Raw genomic sequence first — 22,093 nt, 5'->3', positions numbered from 1 at the left:
TAATAGTTTCCACGCCTAGAATTACCTAAAAAAGACTTGAGATTTGTGAGATTTTTGTTGAGGCTAACTTTGACTGAAAACTAAAGCGTGTTGTTAGAACCATATAAGATCAACTCAGTGTGGTTGGTTTGCTAGTCAACTTATGGGACTAGTACCTTGCAATAAAAGGCAGAGACCTAGTGCGTCACAGGCCCGACCCGCCTCCCTCTCCCCCTCCTCCTCCCCCTCCCCCTCCCCCTCCCCCTGCGCTCCCGTCGCCCCCCGAGGCGGCGAAGCGCCCCTGCCCTCCTCCCCGTCTCGACCCTCATTCTCTCCTTCTCCCTTTGCCGCCTCCGGCGTGCCCGGGCGGCGGCGGCGGCGGATGTCCCTTCCCCGCGCGCCTGGAGGGGGAGTCGGGGTTCCCTCCTGCCCAGCGGCAGTGGGGCCCGACAGCAGAGCTCCGCGGGCCTCGGGTGCTCTCGACGTGGCGGCGTGGCCGTTGGTTGCGGGGCAGCGCGGTGGGCGGCTGGCCGACGGCGCCCGCTCGACCCAAATCTGGGCCCTTTCGGGTCCCATCTGGGCTGGGGCGGGCCTGTGGGTTGGGGCGTGACGGCGTTGCTCCCTGGTGGTGAGGCTAGGCGGCTGTGGCTGCGGTGGTGATGGCTCCGGCGGCCGGCATGCTACAGCGTAGCTGCAGGGACTATGCGGACCCATTGGGGTCCGGCCGGGCTGGTGGCGGCCTGGAAGGTCCCTATTGCTACGTCTGGTCGGCTCCGCGCGGTGGTGGAGGTGGTTCCCTCCCGCCGGCTGCTTTGCGGTTGTCATCGAGTCTGGTGTCTCCTCGTCCTACCTCCAGGTCTCGTGTTGGTAGCCTCAGTGAGATGGTGAAGACGGTGCGGTGTTCGTGGTGGCATAGGCTGGTGTGTGGCATGTGTGGCGGTGCGCTTTCGATTGTCTGGGGTGGCGGTGGTGGTTTTGGGGCGGGAGAAATCTCTGGCGGCTCATTTGCCATCGGCGCGGCTGCGCCAGTGGGCGTTGCCGGACCCTCTCGAGGGGCGTCGGTGATACCCCTTCCCCACTGCCATCCTTGTACCGGGGGGAACCCTATGACTTGTCTGGGAAGCAGCGGCGTCGTTGTCGCATTTCTTCATGAAGGTGTTGCTTGGTATGCGAGGCTTCAGAGTGCTTAGCGGGTGGTGGTACTTCTCCGGAGGGTGCGGCGGGTGTCGGCCATCTTCGCTTAGTTGAGTTGTCGGCGTCGACATTTGTTTCTTTTTTCTTTCTCTCTTTTTTCTTTTGGGCTCGTTTGTGCTGCGGCCCCAGCAAGCTGGTTGTATCGGTTGATCGTTATTTTATAATCTATAGCGGGGGAGACCCTTTTTCGTCAATAACAAACAACCTTCCCTAGAGGGTGTACTAGGTTTCATTTAAAAATCACGTGTCACTCGCTCTGGCATCAATACAATGAATATGTTTTAGTGAGTGTGTGGTTGTCGAAAAACAATTGTGTCGACATCTCGCGTGCCATGGTATATGAGCAATAAATAGCGAAGAATGGAATTGCCTATGTTCGTTGTAGAGAAAAGAGTAGTGAACAATATTGATTTACCACTTGAAGGAGCAAAAGACGAGGCGACGTTGATAGAGGAGATCGAAAGGAGGCTAACATGTTGTCGACTCCGGAGTTTGCATGACATCTTGTGCACCATCTTCATGTTGGTGTGTGTAGGAGGTCTGGAGAGGCTATGATGTTCTCTACTTCGGGGCTTGGAAGACATCATGCACACCACCCTATCCAGCATGTCTCAGCGCACAAATGCCCTATGATGTGCGCGAGGGTGCATCAAGGGCAGGTAAAGGAGCATTCGTCCATCGCTCTTGAACCGAAAGAGATTTTGTCAGCAATGAAAATACGAAATTAGTTCATGTAATGACTTTCTTGCACTAGAAATCATATGGATACACATGTCGCAAGACAGTTCTGAAACAAGGCCACATATGTGTGGAACAAGATCCTGGAGCATTGATTTTTCTTTTCACTAGAAAATATGTGTACCATGAACACAACGTCCCAAGTCAGATTAATAATCTAAAAAATGTATTTAAAAGAAAATTATTGCGAGAACATCTTTATGTTATACGTTACTAAAAATAACTTCAAGATTCAAGAACAATATACAAATTTCTTGTGATTGTGAGCAAATAGAACCATTTATCGTGTTCAATTTAATTCAACTTCAAACTTACATTTTCCTTTTGAAATAAACATAAAATATTCTGTTGAAGGGGCTGCTTCTAGTTTTAGGCTACTCAAATAGTATTGACTAATGTTTTATTAGTTTAACTAAACCAAGGATTTTCAACATACCTCCTTCATGGAATAAGATAGTGGAAAACAACTCCAAGAACAATATATGAGCCAACATCAAGACATGAGGGGGGGGGGGGTTGTGATTAGATGGTCGGCAACTAATGTATAAACGAAAACTAAATTAGCCCAAGGATATATGAGCGATGACAAAGAGGAGCAAGAATAGCATGTGAACAAAAACAAGAAACTAGCACATGATGCAGGGACGAGGAAGGGCGGCAAATAAAGATTGATGGTCGAAGGAAGGCCAATGGTGATTACAACGACAATAACGCTGATGAAAAATGAATGCGTAATTAATAAGGATTGACTAGGGTTAGGCATGGGACTAATCGAGAAGCAACCACACCCTCAACTTACATAGACAAGAACTCCGACCTCGCAAGAGCGATGTCGGATGGGAGGGAGGAACGACCACATCCGGTGCTAGCCATGAAAAGAGTAGAGCGATGGCCTGGCACCGCGGTGCTAGGCGGGCTAAGCTTAGTTGGAATACCAGCGCGAGGAAGAAGAAGGCGATGAAATCGTTTTATTTTTCCTTTAGATTGGATCTATGGGCACCTTGAATATTTATAGACAAACTATGTGACGGTTAGGGTTTAATTACAAGTATAAACCACAAAGTTTTTTTTTTTTGCGAGATGTGTAACAAGATCCGTTTTGACATAGCGAATCTTGTTATTTCAGCGTACTATGCCGTGAGAGACACGAAGATGTCGATGCAAAAAAAAGAGACACGAAGATATACGGTTTGACAAATCGCCCGGTAAATAATCGCTCTTCTAGAAGCACTCCGTAATGATCTCTCTTCATTTATTGTTGAAGTTTGTCGTACCGCCCGTAGTGGGCTCTTTGAACCAGATCCGACTCGGTACGAAAGCACCCACGAGCTTTGGGGAATCCGAGCCGGGGCCCGCCGCAACAGAAACAGGGACAGGAACGGGTCGCGCGGCGGGAAAGGAAAACAAAAGAACGAGTCGCGCACACCCGTCCGCAGTCGCCATCTCCGAAGCGAAAAAAAAACCGAGCGAGTCACGCCGAAGCCACCCGGCGCCCCGCGAAGCAGCTGGTAGTGGCGGCTCGCGCCCCGCGGGTCCCTTTCCGTCAGCTACCCCTGGCCCCACCGAGTAAACCCGAGGCTGGCCCACACGCAGTGCCACGTCAGTCATCACCCCTCCTGTCCTGTCCTGTCCCCCGCTCTCTCTTTCCTCTCTCCCCGTTTCGGGATCCGGCGAGAGACCAGTCCAGAGCCAAGCCCAAGCCCGCACGCCGATGGCGACCGACGCCGACGAGGCCCCGCTGCTCGCCGACGAGCCCCTGCGGCCGGGATCCTGCAGCCGGGAGCTCGAGCTGCGGGAGTTCCGCGACCGCTACGTCTTTCGCTCGCTCGACGGCGGCGGCGCCTTCGCCGTCGCCCGCTCCGACGGCTCCCTCCGCCCCCTCTCCGCAGGTCACGCCCGCCCTAGACCGTCGGCAGATTTCCCAGCGGCGCATTTCTAGCGGGCTCGCTCCTGGATTTCGTTGGTGTCGCGTGTTCGGCTCGTGAGTGGGTGTTTTGCTTACCTGTTCGTTTGCTCGCGTGCAGAGGAAGCCGCTGCCGGGAGCGACTGTAAGGTCTCCAAGATATACGGAGTGGCCGGTATGATCAGGTTGCTCGCCGGTGAGTCAAACTGTCAACATTTGCCCTCGCCGAAACAATTAAAAGAACTATCCCCAGAACTGAACCCTTCTCTGAAATGTGTTCAGAAAGCTCCTTTCATTCATATATTACTAGTAGCTAAACTACGGTTTTTTTTTTCCGATTTTTTGTTCCAAACTTTGAGCAACCCGGCCAGCTATCTCATCAAAAGCTCAAACGGGCAGAAACAGGTGGAAGGAATCAATTCTAAAGTTTGCTTGAAACGGGCCCGGCATGTCTATACTGTGCTTTCAATAAAGGAGAAACACTCAAACCTAAAGAAAGATTCGTGTTTAGCTTCTGTTGAGGAGAGACTCAAACCTATGCAAACAAGATCAAAATAATGACAACTTATGCAGCTCTAGGACTAACACTCTCCATTATAAATTAAAGTAAATGACGGGCTAACCAGAAAGAAGAGAAACATGCTAGAAAAATCACAGAAAAAAAAGGAAAAGCAGCCAACCATAAATCTCTGTTATCATTAAATTTCACCACAGTGTGATTTCACATATTGGATGCTTGGACCATCTGGCATAGTATCTGTACCTCTGCATATTGAAAAGCTTCCCTGGAAAGACATGTTGAAAATGTACCGCCCTCTCAAAAGCAAACATACTAAAAAGCTTGCTGCACCAGTTAGAGATCAAATTTAAACTCTGCTTTCAAGTTTTCAGTATAAGAAAGACTCAAACCTAAAGAAAGGTTCGCGTTTAGCTTTCGTTAAGGAGAGACTCAAACCTACACAAACAAGATCAAAGAAGATGACAATGTATGCACACTAGGACTAATGTTCCTGAACATGTAGATCAACCTAAACCGAGATATATTGGGAGTAATATTTTAGAAAAACATGGTCATGAAACTCATGCCCTAGAGTTGTGTTGTGATCGCTGTTTACATCGTCGTCTATCATATGAATTATACATAGCCATCGAACATCTGTTATGTGTTACATACTTACATGTACTTCTAGATCGAAATCCGTGCCTCACAGAAGGAGCCGATTGACAGTCTATATTGCTTGTATCTTGCTATATCACAACTAATGAAAATTATGCTAGAATTCTCAGAAAAAATGGCACTCCCATAATTTACTGACATTTGCTCTGATTGAATAAAACCTTCTTAAAGTATGTAGCTATTTAAACTCAACCGATAAGAAGTATCTTTGATCACCTATTCTGATAAAAACTAAAAGTACATAAAGGTCATCTAAAAAAAGATATTAGCTAGAAAAATCCCACAAAAGCCAAAACATCCCATGGTTGATCTATTTCATTGTTGAAAGTAAATTCTCTGTTCTAATATAATATCGCGCATTCCCAATATAATATCGCGCATAAATGGTGCCAATTCCCAATTTTAACTTTAACTCCACATAATGATGTAATACAGTGTTTTAACAGTATAATGATACATCCCCATGTGAGTTAAAAGAAAGATGATGAAAGTTTTTTCACGCTCAAGCAATTGGTGGGCACTGCTATTTCGAGTAAAAGCATAAATCTGTGGTTGATTTAGAGTTTTCATTAGTTTCATTTATATGAAGTTTTCGTATCCAGCATTCCGTGAGAAGTTTCTGTAAAACCAATTTTATTGGATCACTTGGATCAGTTAAATGAGATGTCAAAGGATGCAAAAACTTCCTTCGAAGTATAGTCGGTGATTCTATCATGGAGAGACCATTTCCTTTGTATCCAGTTGTTGTGTCCCACTTGTTCTGTTTCAGCTATTATCTCACATGTTGGTCTTCTGATGGCCACTTGCATGCTCTGTTTCTTCTGTTTTTGCTGAACTTGAACTCCTGTAATTGATAGGTCATAGTAATGGAACTGGGAAGGTTTCCCATTCTCGCTCAAATTTTCTTATGAACGAAGTACATGTAGCTTTATGATATTCTAGTCTTTAATCTTTTTAGTTTGCTTCTTAGACATGAATTTGATCTAAAATTGCTTGTGAAGCCAATGTTCTCTCTGTAACTTGAACGGTCGCATCACGCCCATTTGTATCCAGAGGTGGCATCAAGCAAACATTGTATGACTGACTGATAGCTACTCCCTCCGCCCGAATTACTTGTCTCAGATTTGTCTAGATACATCCGTTTCTGGACAAATCTAAGACAACTAATTTGGGACGGAGGTAATATTTACCTGCTTATACTTTGTTGTTCTTTGTCTGCCTCTGTACTAGTATTGATGAACAGAAGCATGTTCAGGCAGTCTACAAATGCTAAAGTTGTTGCAGCATGTAACTTACAATTGTTACATTAAAGAAAGCTGCATCAAGATGCACAGTGTTTTGGTACACAAACTTCCATTTTTGGCAACATATTATTCAGCAGATACTGTTTTCAAAACTAGAAATTGATCACACACCGATTATGTGCTGTGCTTTGTGAATCTGCATTTGCAGCTAGATTTCTTCTATAATTTATTGACTTGAATTGGGTTTGTATGTCCCCATGCGCTGCATAGTCTGAGTGCCGTATTTGCCAGAAAGGATAAACTCTTGGGGTACAGTGATGACTGAAATAGTCAGGGCGAACAAAAAACGAAAACCCCCAAATACAGGTCTTTACAATGCAAGCTCTCTACTTTGTGCTGTAAAGTTAGCTGAGTTGCGCATGACTCTCAGGTGTTCAGCAATTCATAAATGTTGCTGCTTGGGTTAATTGAACTTATGTCACTACTAGGTAAATCCTGGAAATATGTTTTGATTGGCCGTCATCAGTTAAACATAATGTTTTTATATTTTCTTGCCCTGTTTTTCTAGATTTTCTTGCGCCTTTCTGTATGTTTTCACCTTAGCACTGCTAGTTTGTTTTTCAAGAACATTTCTGGAAATCAGGTTTTTATGCCGGAGCGGCTGTTCCACATTTCAAAACTTTGTTCTTATCAGGAAGCTACGTACTTGTCATCACTTCTCGCAAGGATGCTGGCTCTTATGGGGCTTCCACAGTTTACCATGCAAATTCGATGAAATTCTTGTGCTGCAACGAGGCTATAAAGCATTTAACTTCAGAGGAAGTATGGAATAGATGAATATTTGATGCAATTTGACTCACATTGTTTGATCATAACCGGAACATGATTACCTTTACATGATATTTTTGTTTTGTGAGAGTGCATTTTAACTTGTTTATACATCTGCCTGCAGAAACGAGATGAGGCATACTTCATGTCTCTCTTGAGAATTGCAGAAACTACTTGTGGACTTTATTATTCATATGACAGGGATTTGACATTAAAGTAAGTATTCTGTCATGTGTGTCTCTGAAAAAAGGCAGCTGAAAAATGTTTATTATGTAGTTTCATGCATCGCAGAATTATGATAATTTTTTTGATCTGTTCTTTTCTCTATAATATGAGCTCTCGTTATTTGTAGCTTGCAGAGGGCATCAAAGCTGGCTGCGGGGAGGGTACATAAGCCACTATGGAAGCAGGTTAATATTGGTTTATTATTTGCATTTTAATATTCAACTGTCTTATTATACTCATCAACACAATGAATTTGATATGTCCCAGCCACATGAGAAACAGGTTTTCTAAGTCGACCAGGTTGCACACCATGAAGACTAAAGTTGCATAGAAATCTGCATGTAACTTTAGGTGTAGAAGGGTGCAACTACCCACTGAAGATGAGGCAAATATTTAATGTAGAAGTAGACTTAGTTTTTTTTACAGATAGCAAAACTATAAAAATAACAATATAACATAGTTTAGAACCCAAATATAGCTGGTGAGCATATTGCATATTGCCTGTAGTATTTGGATCTTTTGGCTACTGTCTTTGTTCTTTTTAGTTTTGTTATTAATCTTACATTTATGCTTAATTTCAGTGCAAGCACATCCTAACCAGTATACATGCACATGCAACTGTAAATTAATATAAAAAGAGCAAAACCTTAAAATTACCCCTGTAACAGTTTAAACGCCTGTGCTTCACAATTGAGACTGTAAAGACTAAAGTCATAGTATCTCTATATATACTCTATTCTTCTGTCATTATGAGCTGGCACATCCTCACCAGACATTCTTGGTTGAGATCGGTGTATTTCTGATGATTCACATCCACACGACGAGTTCCTAATACTTGGCATTCTGAAGTGATCAACAAGAGAATCAGACTTGCTATAAAACCATAAAGCTGTACAAGCCTTTATTACGTTTCAATCCTGCCTGATTTAGTCTTTCCTTATAAAGAATCAGGCAACTTACCAAAAGGATTCTTTCATGGTCACTGCTCTTCAAGTAGTTAACTTTATTTTTCAGGCTGATCCACGGTTTGTTTGGAACAGGAATTTGTTAGAGGAGCTTATTGAAACTAAGGTAATCCTATTTGAAGAGAATACAAATGTTTTTCTGATTTTCCTTTTCAGATTACTTACCTATTTTTATACGTTGTTGCAGCTTGATGAGTTCATTACCCCACTGATCCAAGGAAATATCCTAAAATTTCAACAAATTCCATGAAAATATAATACAGTAGTAACTATATCTGCACTTGTTACTGTTTACTGTGTACTTGCCTTCTGGCCATTGGCTTCTCCTTCCATTGTGCAAATATGCAATGCTGTCCCCATCATTTGTATTTCAGCATTGGAGGAAATATGCTTCAGGAGTTGGTCCATCCTTGACTATTTTACGTTTTCAGACAGAGCAATTTACCTTGAAGGATAGACTAGTCAGAATAACTTTATTCTCTCGGAGATGCAACAGGCGTTTAGGTTGTACATTTTTTCCCTAACATTTCAATTGGATATTAGCAACTGGGACTAACTTCTCATTGTCATCCACCCATTCATTGCAGGGACAAGAATGTGGAGAAGGGGTGCAAATCTGGAAGGTGCCACCGCCAATTTTGTCGAGACAGAACAGCTGGTTGAGTATGAAGGTTTAACGTCCTCATTTATACAGGTGATTTCATGATATAATGAGATAAGCTTCTTTGCTGGATGATCATGACATATCCAAAAGAAACGTGATGTTAATCCTATAAATGCGATGTTATGTGACGACATTTAGATTAATATTTTACAACTCCCTTGTTAGGTTCGGGGCTCTATTCCACTTCTCTGGGAACAGATAGTGGATTTAAGCTACAAACCACGACCCAGCATTATTGAACATGAAGAAATGGTAGGAACATATTGACATCAACGTGTATATCTAATGGCCACTCTCACTGAATACAACCTGCTGACTTCTCTCAAACTATTATCACTCACAGACGAAGGTTGTTGAACGCCACTTTCACGATCTTTCACAAAGATATGGAGACACAATGGTTATTGATCTGACCGATAAAGTAAGTTTTTGAATTCATATTGGAAGTGTGAGTTGTTTTGTGATTAAATCAATTCATGATATGCTGATTTATTTCAGTCTTTACATTTTAAGCTACAATGTGAAAGGACTTGTGTAGAATCAAGCACAGAGCGAGCAGTCCATGTGTAAAAAAATGTGAACTGCTCATGTTATTACACCCAGTTCTAGCCTGTTTTAGCAAATTGATGACTGAAACAGAAAAAATAAAATTGTCTGTAGCTACGTCTTGACCTCTTGAAAATATCAAACTTTCAGTCAGATAATCAGATTATTCTTTCAGGCCGTACAGCAGAGACAGATGACAGTTTGTCCGATCTTTTTTTTATTGCAGCAAGGTGATGAAGGAAATTTAAGCAATGCATTTGCTGCTGAAATGCAGAACTTTCCTGATATCAGGTGCTTTATGAGCTTACGTTTCCTGAAAGTGCTTATCTATTCTATCGATTTTTATTTGCAAAGCTGCAAGTAGTGAAGTACTCCCTCTGTTCCAAATTACTCGTCGCAGAAATGGATGTATCTAGAACTAAAATACATCTAGATACATCCATACCTGCGACAAGTAATTCGGAACGGAGGGAGTAGTACTTACTATCTCCTAGGGATTATGTGTCACATAGCATTCATTTGTTCTATGCTAATAATGTTGTCCTTTTCTAACAGGTATGTGCACTTTGATTTCCATCATATTTGTGGCGGAGGGAACTTTGATAACTTGCAAGTTCTCTATGATGAAATTGAGGAAGCTATTCAGAAACAAGGGTAATTTCTGAATAACGAATATTCCACTCTTTATTTTTCCTAATAATACCACTTTAGTATCCATTTCAACCACTCAAGTTTAACTGTGGCAAGTAATTTGCTCTTGATTCATTTCTGGGCCAGCGGAGTAGATATTTCCTTATGAACTCTAAAGGAGAGATATTGTTGGACCAAAGTGGCGTCGTTAGGTCCAACTGCATAGATTGCCTGGACCGCACAAATGTGACACAGGTCTGTTCACCTTATTTATCAGATCCAGTTTGATAAACATTGTTTTTTTTTTCAAAATTGTTAACTTATTTGCATTATGTTTTCATTGAAACACAAAGTTAACAGTTTGTAACCGTACGCGCACTTTCCTAACTGAGTAGGTGGATTTGCAACCTTGTGCTCCTAGCACTGTACCCTGCAAAACTTTTCGCTCTAGTTAAGTTGAGTGTCTAGATCATTATGCCACCATTACAGTTGTATAACAGACAGTTCTCGATTGCAAAGATCAAAGAGCAGCCTAATTTCTTGTAATTATTTACATATTAGTTAGACATTACCCCCTCCGTTCCACAATGTAGTGCATATAGATTTAAAAAAAAGTTAAACCTCGCAAATTTTGACCATGTGGACGAAAACATTTACATCTAGAATGCCAATCATATATCATTAGATTCATCATAAGATGTAGTTTCATATTTTATATATTTGGTATTATAGATATAAATAGGTTTATCTATAAACTTGGTCAAAGTTTGCACAGTTTGACTTTTCAAAAAATCTATACGCACTACATTATGGAACGGAGGGAGTAATATAAGGTATTAACTAGAAAATGTACATTGCTGTGGGATGTGTAGCACAAAATTCTTATGAATACAATCTTTGTGGGAGTCGAGAAGCTAGTAAGCAACAATTTCTTCAAGGGGGCAGCTGGGTTGGAGCATGCGGATGACATGGACTCATGTGAATGCACTTAGTGGATATTCACAGGATATATGAATGGGTATGTCCCATTGGCATTCCCCTGAACACCAGCTCTGACTCTGATCATCTTGAGATGCAAAGATTCACTTCCACAATCGTTTCTTCATGGTGGCTTTGTCCTTGTTGCCTGGAACATCTAGAAGCAACGAAATGCTACGATCTTTGACAATGTTAGCCCTTGTAACCTAACCTCTTGGTCTGGGTTTGGCAATTTTGCTCTCAGGCTTCATGCAGCCCTGTATTTCCAAAAGGGCAAAAAACACATTTTGAAGTTTAAAAGCTTTTTTTTTCCCACAGATATATCTGCAAAATCTTATTGAGAAATGCATTAGTTTTTAAGCTGCATAGAAAAGACAAATTTGTGGATCCATAAAAGCAAATAGTAACTCTATTTTTTAATCCACATATTTGTCTTTTTTGCGTACATCACAACTGAAAAGATATACTAATGAAAATTTATACTTACACACTACACATCTATATATAGATGTAAAACAAATTTCGGTATTTTGAGGTTTTAAAATACTGTATTTGTTTTAAAGAAAGGGGATCCATGTAGCCATGGCTCTATTTCGCTTTTTTGCTTGATCTCTCCTCGTCAAGAAGGATCTCCTTCTCTTACCTTTCTTAATGAGTGAGGAGCTTGCAGCTTCTCTCTGAGCCTGGAGTAGCTCCCTTGTTTAAGCTCTGTAGCCCCTTCCGCTCATCTGTGTTTGTACAGCCCCCTCAGTATTGTTAATATCTCTTTAATGTGAATATTTTTTAATAGTAAATAAAAGTTACTGCCGGAGCCTCCCCTACAGGTTTCCATTAAAAAACCATAATATAGTTCTGACTTGGTTCGGCCTTAGTTCCTTGAAGCAACTATACTCCCTTGCGACTATATTGAGGTTGCAGCTGAATGAACAGTAACCTTGACTAAAATACAATAGGAAGGTCTAAATATTCATGTGATTGATATCACATTATTTTGATTGACAGACTTAGTTTTTCGTGATTCAGACCTTGCTACTTTTAATTGTCTGATGAACACCTTGCTGAATCATTTCATATCGTCATGGTGAATTCTTTTTGAGTGCTGCTTTCCAGAGTTTCCTTGCAAGAAAATCTTTGGACTCACAGCTGCGGCGAATGGGGGCATTATCATCAGCTGAAAGTATCTCTCAATCTGATAGCATTAACGATAAATTTAAAAAATGTAAGGTATGGTGATGTTTAGTATGGTGCTTTAGACAGTTTTACATGTATCGTATTCATGCTTAATACATGCTTGGCAGTGTGGGTTGAGCATGGTGATGAGCTAAGCCTTGAATATGCTGGTTCTTATGCCTTAAAGGGAGACCTTGTAAGGTAATTTCTAGCATATCTTGCTACATCAATCTTCCTGAATCAACCTTGTTATGTGCATATCGTCCAGTTCTTGACAACTCAAATAACACAGGTATGGAAGGCAGACATTGCCTGGATTGATTAAAGATGGCATGAGCGCTCTTTCCCGGTATTATTTGAACAATTTTCATGATGGAGTGCGACAAGTAAGTTGTCAACGTATGGTCGTTTGTGATGTTCCACACGAACTATCTTGCATTCCCACCTAATATTTGCTATCATTAATAGATGTCCTACTTTTATCAGAAAATAATTGTTTTTAGGTATGTTTCTTTCAGTTAGCTTTTGATACAGTTTGTTCGTTGCTAGATTATAACTTGCCCCCGCACTTCATGCTAGATTATCACTTGTAACACCTGTTCTTAGTACTGGAGTTTATATTTTACAAAGTTGTGCTAATTGTATGGTTCTTCTGAAACCAAAAATTTCAACTCTAGGATGCTCTAGATCTTATCAGTGGTTACTACACGGTCAGCAAAAGCAGTTCTTCTCCTTTTCAAATCATTGGATTTGAATCTGCACCAGTAAGCAGCCTTGTCCATCTTCTCTGCCTTAGTGTGGTTCCTCTCATTTATAGATGGCTTTCGCAACTCTTCCTATTCTTCAACCAACCACTATAGTCAGCATTAACCATGCAATCGAATCTGACATAAGTTTTGCATTTGCTGGGAAAAAGTATCTTCCTGTGGCGTCGGCAATCATAGTTGGTGGGATCACTGTCACAACTTTCACTCTTAGTCAAGGTCTGCCTTGTACTCATCTTCGCTCAGTAGGTTCCCGTTTAGCACCGTGTATTACTGATCTCGTCTTCCCATCTGCAGTTGGACGGAGCGCACAACACCTCATCTCATCCATCATCTTCGCTGGCTTGACAGCCGGAGTGGTAGCCTTGGTGAAAGCGAATGGGAAGCAGCTCTGCTCTAGACCCCGATTATGCGGTCTGATCTAGTTGGCGGCCCCTTTTCTCTTGTCCGGTTCTCAGAGCTTTGTTGTTGGAATCTGAATGGATATGAAGTGTTGACAGCAAGCTACCTGTCCACTGTCAGCGTAGATAGATTAACCAAGGGAGAGGTCAGCTTGCTGGTCCGGTAAATCTGAAGTAAATTTTGTAAACACCTGGTTAGATTGTCTGGTTTCCTGGTAAATATAGTGGATTGTGCAGTCGGAGGCACACCGTCTTGTAGTACTGTAAACTAAGGTTAAATTGTAACACTGGATTGGATTCTGCCGCACAGTTTCTGTATCTTAAACTTGTGAAATTGTTTGCACAGAATTTAAAATTACTGAATTCGACAGGCATACTCCAGAGTGAGAAGTTGGCTCTTGTATAATGCCAGCTTAACCCAGGACAGACAGCGGTAAGTTGTCCGGCTCGTTGGTGGCAACTGCATGCGTGGGTCCTGAACACCTCCGCCTGGGTCGTGGTCTTTCAGAAGGCCCCGTGCACATGTTGTTTCCTTGGATCAAGATCGATTCTCTTGAGGCCGTTTTGCCTGCACATGTTTTTCTTTTTTCTTTTCCAATTAGCACATGTGTTCTATCTATTCCTATGTTGTCAAGGCAATTTCTTCTGTGGCTTCCGTGGGTAGTTTCAGCTAGATCGTCCCGAACTCCCAGATGCCTATAGCCAGAACATATATGGTTCGAAAAAGGAAGAAAAAAAATGACAGGCGTATGCTGCCCAAAAATAAGCGCTCCCAAGATATTGGTGGCACGCCACAGTTCAAGGTGGCCAACCAAACGTTGGTGGCCAGAAAGAAAAAGACCGTCTCTGTTTTGCTCTCTTTGCTGGCTGCTATCCACATTGGGATCTCGAATTCACCTTGGATTTCGTAGCGTAGAACAAAGGCTCCGTCCGTCCGTCAAGCATCCTCTGTCGCAGGTGAATTGGCTCTAAATGTCTCCGCCTGTTCCGCTGGATTCCGGCTACCAGATAAGGCGGCGTGGCATGTTGAAATTTATTTGATCTCCTCTCTGTTGTCTGTTGTACTGGCTTAACATGAAGTTTCCAACGCAGGATGATCTAATAGCTGTTAGTTCTTGGTAGCATCGATCACATCAAGAAGGATTCAAAGGAAAAAAGTGCAATTGAAATAAAGTTTCACCACACGAAACCTAAGCGAGAAGCCGATGGCAAGCACTGATGATCCGAAGAACGAGCCGTCGTCCCCTTGGTCCATTTTTAATTGGAATAACAAAGCAGGTAAGGTTAAGGGGGTCTCCTGCATCCAATTCCAAGGATACGAACACACAAATACCCCCCCTTTTTTTTTTCTGACAACAATGTGAACTACTATCTGCTACCAGAGCCGGAGGTCGAGCAACCCAGAATGAGAAGCACCCAAGAGATCCTCACAAAATATAAATTCAACGGGGTATTATATTTCTCCACCTTTGAATTTTGCATTTACTCCTATATTGCTTGTCTCTTGCTGATTTAGCTAGTAGCTGTAAATTGCGCTCCAGGATGCTGCCGCGGCAGCGGCGCACGCGAAGGATAAGCTCATGGAGCGGCAGGAGAAACTCGCGGTAAAACGATTTGGTTCCTTCTGTTGTTCAATCGACGCCAAGAGAGTACGGTAAATCTTGACGACACTGATATCCTGTTTCTTGGATGCCAGAAAATGGTCGAAGAATCCGCAGAGTTTGAGAGCGAGGCGAAAAACTTTGCCACCCTCGGCCAGCAGATCAGGAAATCCCTGGAGACCAAGAGATGGTGGTGGCCATCGTGATTCATAAACCAATCGTCCGGTCATCAAGCGATGTGATGTGATGTAGTGTAAAAAAACACCTCTTATATTATGGGACGGAGGGAGTAATACCAATGCGTTTAGCGTGCCTGGCTGCTGCACTGGTCTGCGCATGCTAAATGAAACGAGAGCAAGACGTTGCCTTTTAGCAACAAGTGGGAATGATTGTGGACGGATACATGTATCTACTCTACTTAGTTTTAATTAATCATGTGATGGTGATGGCTGACGACCGTGCGATGGACTTCTCACCCGCCAGCGCCATACATGTAACTAGCTCTTATCGTGGACGGATAAATGGTACGAGGTGGCATATTTTGCTTGCGGATCGAATGGTGCTAAGAGAGGACACGGGTGGCGTGTACCAGCCATGGGTTGGAGGCTTCTCCGATTGGACCGTCCATTGATGAGGTTAGGCTGCTTGCTGGTTCTCTTTTCCACTTGCCACGTCACCTCTCCAGTTTTTTTTTTGAAACATCAAGACTTTATTCCTTAAGTCAAAGGCAGATTGTTTACAATAGCATGAGAAATAAAGTCCGGAATATTAGATTGCCCAAAAGAGGAAGATCTATTGCTAAAAGAGTTGCTAGCTAAGATATGAGCAGCCTCATTAGCTTCACGAAGACAATGAGAGTATACTGTATTGGCCAAATCAAGAGCAAGTTCTCTGCACTCCAAAATCATGGCTATATTTGATCCCGTATAATCCGAGTTCTGCATTGATTCCACCACGAAACTGCTGTCAGACTCAACTTGAACTTTGTTGCATCCGATTCTGCCGGCTAGATATAAACCATTGCGGATTGCCATAGTTTCGGCTGTGTCAACGCTCGAGATATGAGGGAGATACCATGTGGTTGCTGCTATGAAATTCCCTCGATGGTCACGTGCAATAGCACCTGTTGCTCCTGAAAGAGTGTCGGACTGGAAAGCTGCATCCACATTAACTTTTATTACATCGTTTGCCGGCCGTTTCCACATGTGATCTTGCTTCCTTTCCGAAAACTTGCTTGAGTAAGCGCGGATAAAGTTGGTAGCTAGAACTCTAATTGATATGGCTACTTTCTCTGCTGTTTGAATCAGTTCCCCTTTCACATGTTGGCGCCTCTGCCACCAAAGATACCAGGCCGCCACCAGTATTAGTTCGGACGTGGGCAAACCTTTAGAAACGCCCTGTGTCCGACTGAGAATCTTGTAGTTACTGATCCAGACCGGTCCTGCATAATAGCCTCCAGTATAACATTATGAACCCCCAATTCTGACCAGATTTCCTGCACTCTCTTGCATGTGAACAAGCAATGTTGAATATCTTCCAACCCAACCGAGCAAAATGGACACTGTGGGGTAAGCGGGATATGTCTGTTTGCCAATATTCCATAGCAAGGCAGTGATCCATTCAGTACCTTCCAAGCAAAATGCTTAATCTTTCCAGGGAGTTTAAGATTCCGCACTTCATGCCATATTGTGTTAGCTTGGGCATTTCCTTGACCATCAGATCTAGCAAGACGATGTCCATATATGTGTTCAAATTCTATGTGATAAGCTGACCGGACCGAAAAGGTCCCTGATCTCATGTAATTTCATGCTATGAAGTCCTCCATCACCTGAACATTTAGAGGTATTTGGAGGATCCTATATGCATCAACTGGAGAGAACGCGTCTCGGATTAAAGCTTCGTCCCACTGGCCATAATGAGGATCAATCAATTTCTCCATGTATCTTAGCATCACTGATCCTCGAGGAGTAATAACTTTCTGCGATGGGCTTGATGGAATCCATGGGTCCTGCCATATATCTATCTGCGCTCTTGTACCCACACGCCATATACACCCTCTTCTGAATGTTTGAATACCTGCCACAATACTCTGCCAGGTAAACGACGAACCTTTCTTTGGACCTGCCTTCAAAATATTACCCTCTGGATAATACTTTGCGCTTAAAACACGTGCACATAGAGAATTAGGGTTTTGGATTAGTCGTCAACACTATTTTGCTAATAAAGTAAGGTTGAAACTGTGAAGAAAGGGGGACTGGGATTTAGAGACGTCGCCTCTCCAGTTCCTAAACTAGTATGACCCCGTGATCTCTGTGGTCTGAGAATGGACCGTCCTATAAACAAGGACAGGAGCATGTAGTGTAGCATCAACTAACTATCCAGTAGTTGTACTGTACGTAGCATAAAGTTAGCTGATGGTGCGTGGGTGATATGGTTGAGTGGTGGCACGAGGACCTCGTGGCCTCCTGCCGGCCACACCCGCAGCCGCGGTTCCCAGCAATTTCCTTTTATTAGCCCGTGTGTTTAGTGGGAGGACTTTCCAGGTCCCTATCTGACAAAGTGGTTAACCAACGCAAAGCAGCCCGCGCGCCGGCCATGGGATGGACCAACACCAACACCAACACGGTGCGTGCTGACGCTACGCTACCTTCTTCTCCGTCCAGGGAAAAAGAGAGGAGCAAACATCAGCAACCGCTCTAGGACAGAGTACCACTGGTATCTTTTAACCAGTTGACTGCTCATGTGTGTGGCGGTAGTCAGTAGTACTACTAGTAGCTAGCAACAACCATGCTAGCTCGGGTGCCACCTAGTAGTTGTGAACCCAAGCGTGACACACAGGCACGGCCACATCAATCTCCCGTGCAAATTTCCGAGCCGTCCCGCGCCACCGGCCCTGTGGCTCCAGCGACGTCGCTCCAGCATCCAACAAATAATCAAATATAAACCCGTACAAATACAAATATATACTATGAATGGTTGTTCGGAGCAGGGGATGTCGACGTGCCGCAATCCGTCGCCGACCATTTGGGGCTTGTTTGGTTTTGAGTCCTGTCCTGCCCTAGGTGCCTGTAAAAAGTCATTGCCTGGAATAGGCCTAAGAGCATCTGTGTTGTACTCCCTTCGTCCTATAATATAAGAGCGTTTTTTACACTAGTATAATGTCAGAAACGTTCTTATATTATGGGACGGAGGGAGTATATGACTGGGCAAGCTCGTTTGATAGAATGACGTTTGGTTGATGCCTGGAAAAGCATTAAAGAATATATTTTCTTTTTGAGGGTATAGATATTATTTTTGAGAGGCTTGTGAAATCGGTGGCCTGGCCTCAGGCTAATGGCGGCACCTGGATTGACCCGTGCTAATGACGACAACATACATTTCCAGGCCGGTCATGTTGTCAAATGCTCAGGATACTATTCAAACAAGTCTCACACAGGTTTCAGGTACGGTTGTGGCCAGGCACGAGTTCGTCAGGAAGGCAACCAAACTGACCGTTGAAGCCACCGCCGCCATCCTGACTGTGCATCTCCTTCCCACATTAACAGACGCATCATGGTGCACTACTTCTTTTGAAGATGAATCCGACTTTAATCTTTAATTTAACAAATTGAATCATACTAAGTATATTGTGACATGCATAATGACAAAGATCTCTGATATGTAACATTTCCCTCGGATATATTTGAACTTGTTGCATTTAGCTAAACTTTTGCATCTCAACTTTTCTCCGAACCGGTGGCGAACCAAGATTTTGACCAAAGGGGGTAACAATTTTCTCACTCACAACAGAAATGCCAGGTATAACCATAAAAAATGCCAGTTTATCATTCTATCCTTATAATGCATATAGGATTAAACTAAGAGTACTAGGTCAAAAAAGATTTGCATTTTTGGAGGGGATGCCAGGGCACCCTCGGAACTCCCACTGGATCCGCCAGAAGAAGACGAAAGCTGCATGAACTAGATTAGCTTCATAAGTGTCGCATTAATTATTCACACCAGTAGGCGATAATCTAACATTGTTGAATACATTGTCTAGGACACACCCCTTGCAAGGCAGAGTGTCGAACCGTTGTTTCTTCGTCGTACTGTTTATAAAGAAGTTTAGGACTCTCTTCAATTCATAGGATTGTAAAACACATGAATAGGAAAAATATAGGATTGGCTTCCTTTAGCTCACAAGATAGAAATATCATAATGATAAAAAAATTCATAGAAGTGAGATGATATGTATCTCAATTTCTCTATGGGAAGAAACGTCATTTGATGCATACGATAGGATTTTTCCACTGAGTCTAGGCTAAGGCCTCCTTTGGTTTGTAGGAATTTTATAGGACAGGTTTTTCAAAGATTTTTTTTCTTTGGAGCCATCTGGTTTGTAGTAATGGATTTTTATTCCTATATAGGATAAAAACCAATCCTTCACATTTTAAAGAAAAAAACATTAGCCCAAATTCAATGAAAAAAAATTATTATCCTCTTCATCAAATGACATCTCTTTCCATCTACGAATTGACATACGATCATCTTGTTGGAAATATGCCCTAGAGGCAATAATAAAGTGGTTATTATTATATTTCCTTAATCATGATAAAGGTTTATTATTCATACTAGAATTGTATTGACCAAAAACTTAAATACATGTGTGGATACATAAACATATACCATGTCCCTAGTACGCCTCTACTAGACTAGCTGGTTGATCAAAAGATGGTTAAGGTTTCCTAACCATAGACATGTGTTGTCACTTGATAACGGGATCACATCATTAGGAGAAGGATGTGATGGACAAGACCCCTCCGTTAGCTTAGCATATGATCGTTCAGTTTATTGCCACTGTTTTCTTAATGTCAAATACATATTCCTTCGATCATGAGATCATGTAACTCCCGGATACCGGAGGAATACCTTGTGTGCTATCAAACATCACAACGTAACTGGGTGATCATAAAGGTACTCTACATGTATCACCGAAGGTATCTGTTGAGTTGGCGTGAATCGAGATTGGGATTTGTCACTCCGTATGATGAAGAGTTATCTCTGGGCCCTCTCGGTAATGCACATCACAAGAAGCTTGCAAGAAAAGTGACTAAGGAGTTAGTTGTAAGATGATGTATTAAGGAACGAGTAAAGAGACTTGCTGGTAACGAGATTGAACTAGGTATGGGGATACCGGCGATCGAATCTCGGGCAAATAACATACTGTAGGATCGAAAGTAGGTCTAGAGGGGGGGGGGGTGATTAGACTATTGACCAAATAAAAATCTAGCCTTTTCTAAATTTAAGTCTTGGCAGATTTTAGCAACTTAGCACAAGTCAAGCAATCAACCTACACATGCAATTCTAAGAGTATAGCAGCGGAATGTAAAACATTGCATATGAAGGTCAAGGGAGGGGTTTGGAAAGGCAAACACAATGTAGACACGGAGATTTTTGGCGTGGTTCCGATAGGTGGTGCTATCGTACATCCACGTTGATGGATACTTCAACCCATGAAGGGTAACGCGAGTCCGCGGAGGGCTCCACCCACAAAGGGTCCACGAAGAAGCAACCTTGTCTATCCCACCATGGCCATCGCCCACGAAGGACTTGCCTCACTTGGGTAGATCTTCACGAAGTAGGCGATATCCTTGCCCTTACAAACTCCTTGGTTCAACTCCACAACCCTGACGGAGGCTCCCAAATGACACCTAACCAATCTAGGAGACACCACTCTCCAAAAGGTAATAGCTGGTGTGTTGATGATGAACTCCTTGCTCTTGTGCTTCAAATGATAGTCTCCCCAACACTCAACTCTCTCGCACAGATTTGGCTATGGTGGAAAAAGGATTTGAGTGGAAAGCAACTTGGGGAAGGCTAGAGATCAATATTCTTGTGGTTGGATTGGAATGTCTTGGTCTCAACACATGAGTAGGTGGTTCTCTCTCAGAAAAATGAGTAGTGAAAGTGTAGGCACGTTCTGATGGCTCTCTCTTGAATAGAGAAGGGGGTGGAGGGGTATATATAGCCTCCACACAAAATCTAACCGTTACACACATTTGAGCCAACTCGGTCAGACCAAATAGGTGAACTCGCTGAAACCGATTCAGTAAAAAATGTGAACGTTAGGATTCTTGGTGGGACCGACATGATCAACTCGGTGGGACCGATGTGCTAGGGTTAGGGCAAAACCTTATCTCGGTTTGACCGACTACATGAACTCGGTGAGACCAATTTCAGTAATAAGCAAATAAAGAGTTGGGCAGGCAAACTCGGTGGGACCGATCGCTCCTTTCGGTGATACCGAAACATTACGAAGGGGAAACAGAGAGTTTGCATTGAGAACTCGGTGGGACCGAAATCCCTATTGGTGAGACCGAACTGATTAGGTTTTCTGGCTATGGCTATGTCAAGTGAACTCAGTGGCGCCAGATGGATCAAATCGGTGGGGCCGAGTTTGACTTTAGGTTTAGGAAATATTTGGATTTGAGAAAGTGGTTGAGGGCTTTGGAGCATATCACTAAGTATTTTGAGCAAGTAGATCATTAAGCAACACCTCATCCCCTTTTAATAGTATTGGCTTTTCCTATGGACTCAATGTGATCTTGGATCACTAAAATAGAAATGAAGAGTCTTGAGCTTTTGCCAATATTTGTCCTTAGCATTTTGAGGGGTCCACATCTCTAGTCCATGTCATGCCAATCATTGAACTTTCTGAAATAATGAACTTGAATGGATATTAGTTCAATGAGCTATATGTTGTTATGAATTACCAAAACCACCCGGTGATTAGTTGCACTTTCACATATCGACAGACAAAGGGAATTACATATGTTGTCATAAAGGTTCGACCGATAAAGATCTTCATGAAGGAAATATGCCCTAGAGGCAATAATAAAGTTGTTATTTATATTTCCTTATATCATGATAAATGTTTATTATTCATGCTAGAATTGTATTAACCAGAAACTTAGTACATGTGTGAATACATAGACAAACAGAGTGTCGCTAGTTTGCCTCTACTTGACTAGCTCGTTGAATCAATGATGGTTAAGTTTCCTAACCATAGACATGAGTTGTCATTTGATTAACGGGATCACATCATTA

General features: G+C 42.7%; 2 protein-coding genes across 4 annotated transcripts; both read left to right on the top strand.

Moving 5' to 3' along the window:
- The first annotated feature begins 3,505 nt into the window (after positions 1-3,505).
- Positions 3,506-13,780, top strand: LOC125552082 (phosphoinositide phosphatase SAC8). 3 transcript variants are annotated; one of them, XM_048715548.1, is made up of 20 exons: positions 3,506-3,800; positions 3,936-4,010; positions 6,930-7,057; positions 7,188-7,279; positions 7,416-7,473; positions 8,303-8,359; positions 8,441-8,474; positions 8,677-8,757; positions 8,841-8,947; positions 9,083-9,169; positions 9,261-9,338; positions 9,690-9,754; positions 10,019-10,117; positions 10,249-10,348; positions 12,182-12,290; positions 12,370-12,442; positions 12,534-12,627; positions 12,919-13,005; positions 13,158-13,224; positions 13,303-13,780. In XM_048715548.1, exons 1-20 carry the CDS (start codon positions 3,623-3,625, stop codon positions 13,428-13,430), a joined length of 1,797 nt encoding a protein of 598 aa, XP_048571505.1. In that variant the 5' UTR covers positions 3,506-3,622; the 3' UTR covers positions 13,431-13,780. The 3 variants fall into 3 exon arrangements, with proteins under 3 accessions (XP_048571505.1, XP_048571504.1, XP_048571506.1); XM_048715547.1 differs by having other exon boundaries at positions 9,639-9,754; XM_048715549.1 differs by lacking the exon at positions 6,930-7,057 and having other exon boundaries at positions 3,688-3,800; positions 9,639-9,754.
- Positions 13,781-13,926: 146 nt separating this feature from the next.
- On the top strand, positions 13,927-15,671 carry LOC125552083. Its single transcript, XM_048715550.1, has 4 exons — positions 13,927-14,684; positions 14,789-14,856; positions 14,948-15,010; positions 15,103-15,671. The coding sequence occupies exons 1-4, from the start codon at positions 14,612-14,614 to the stop codon at positions 15,211-15,213; spliced, it is 315 nt and encodes a 104-aa protein (XP_048571507.1). The 5' UTR covers positions 13,927-14,611; the 3' UTR covers positions 15,214-15,671.
- The last annotated feature ends 6,422 nt before the right edge of the window (positions 15,672-22,093 follow it).

The sequence above is a fragment of the Triticum urartu genome, chromosome 4 (assembly GCF_003073215.2).
Source record: "Triticum urartu cultivar G1812 chromosome 4, Tu2.1, whole genome shotgun sequence".
NCBI lineage: Eukaryota > Viridiplantae > Streptophyta > Magnoliopsida > Poales > Poaceae > Triticum > Triticum urartu.
This window is presented reverse-complemented; position numbering and strand designations above follow the sequence as displayed.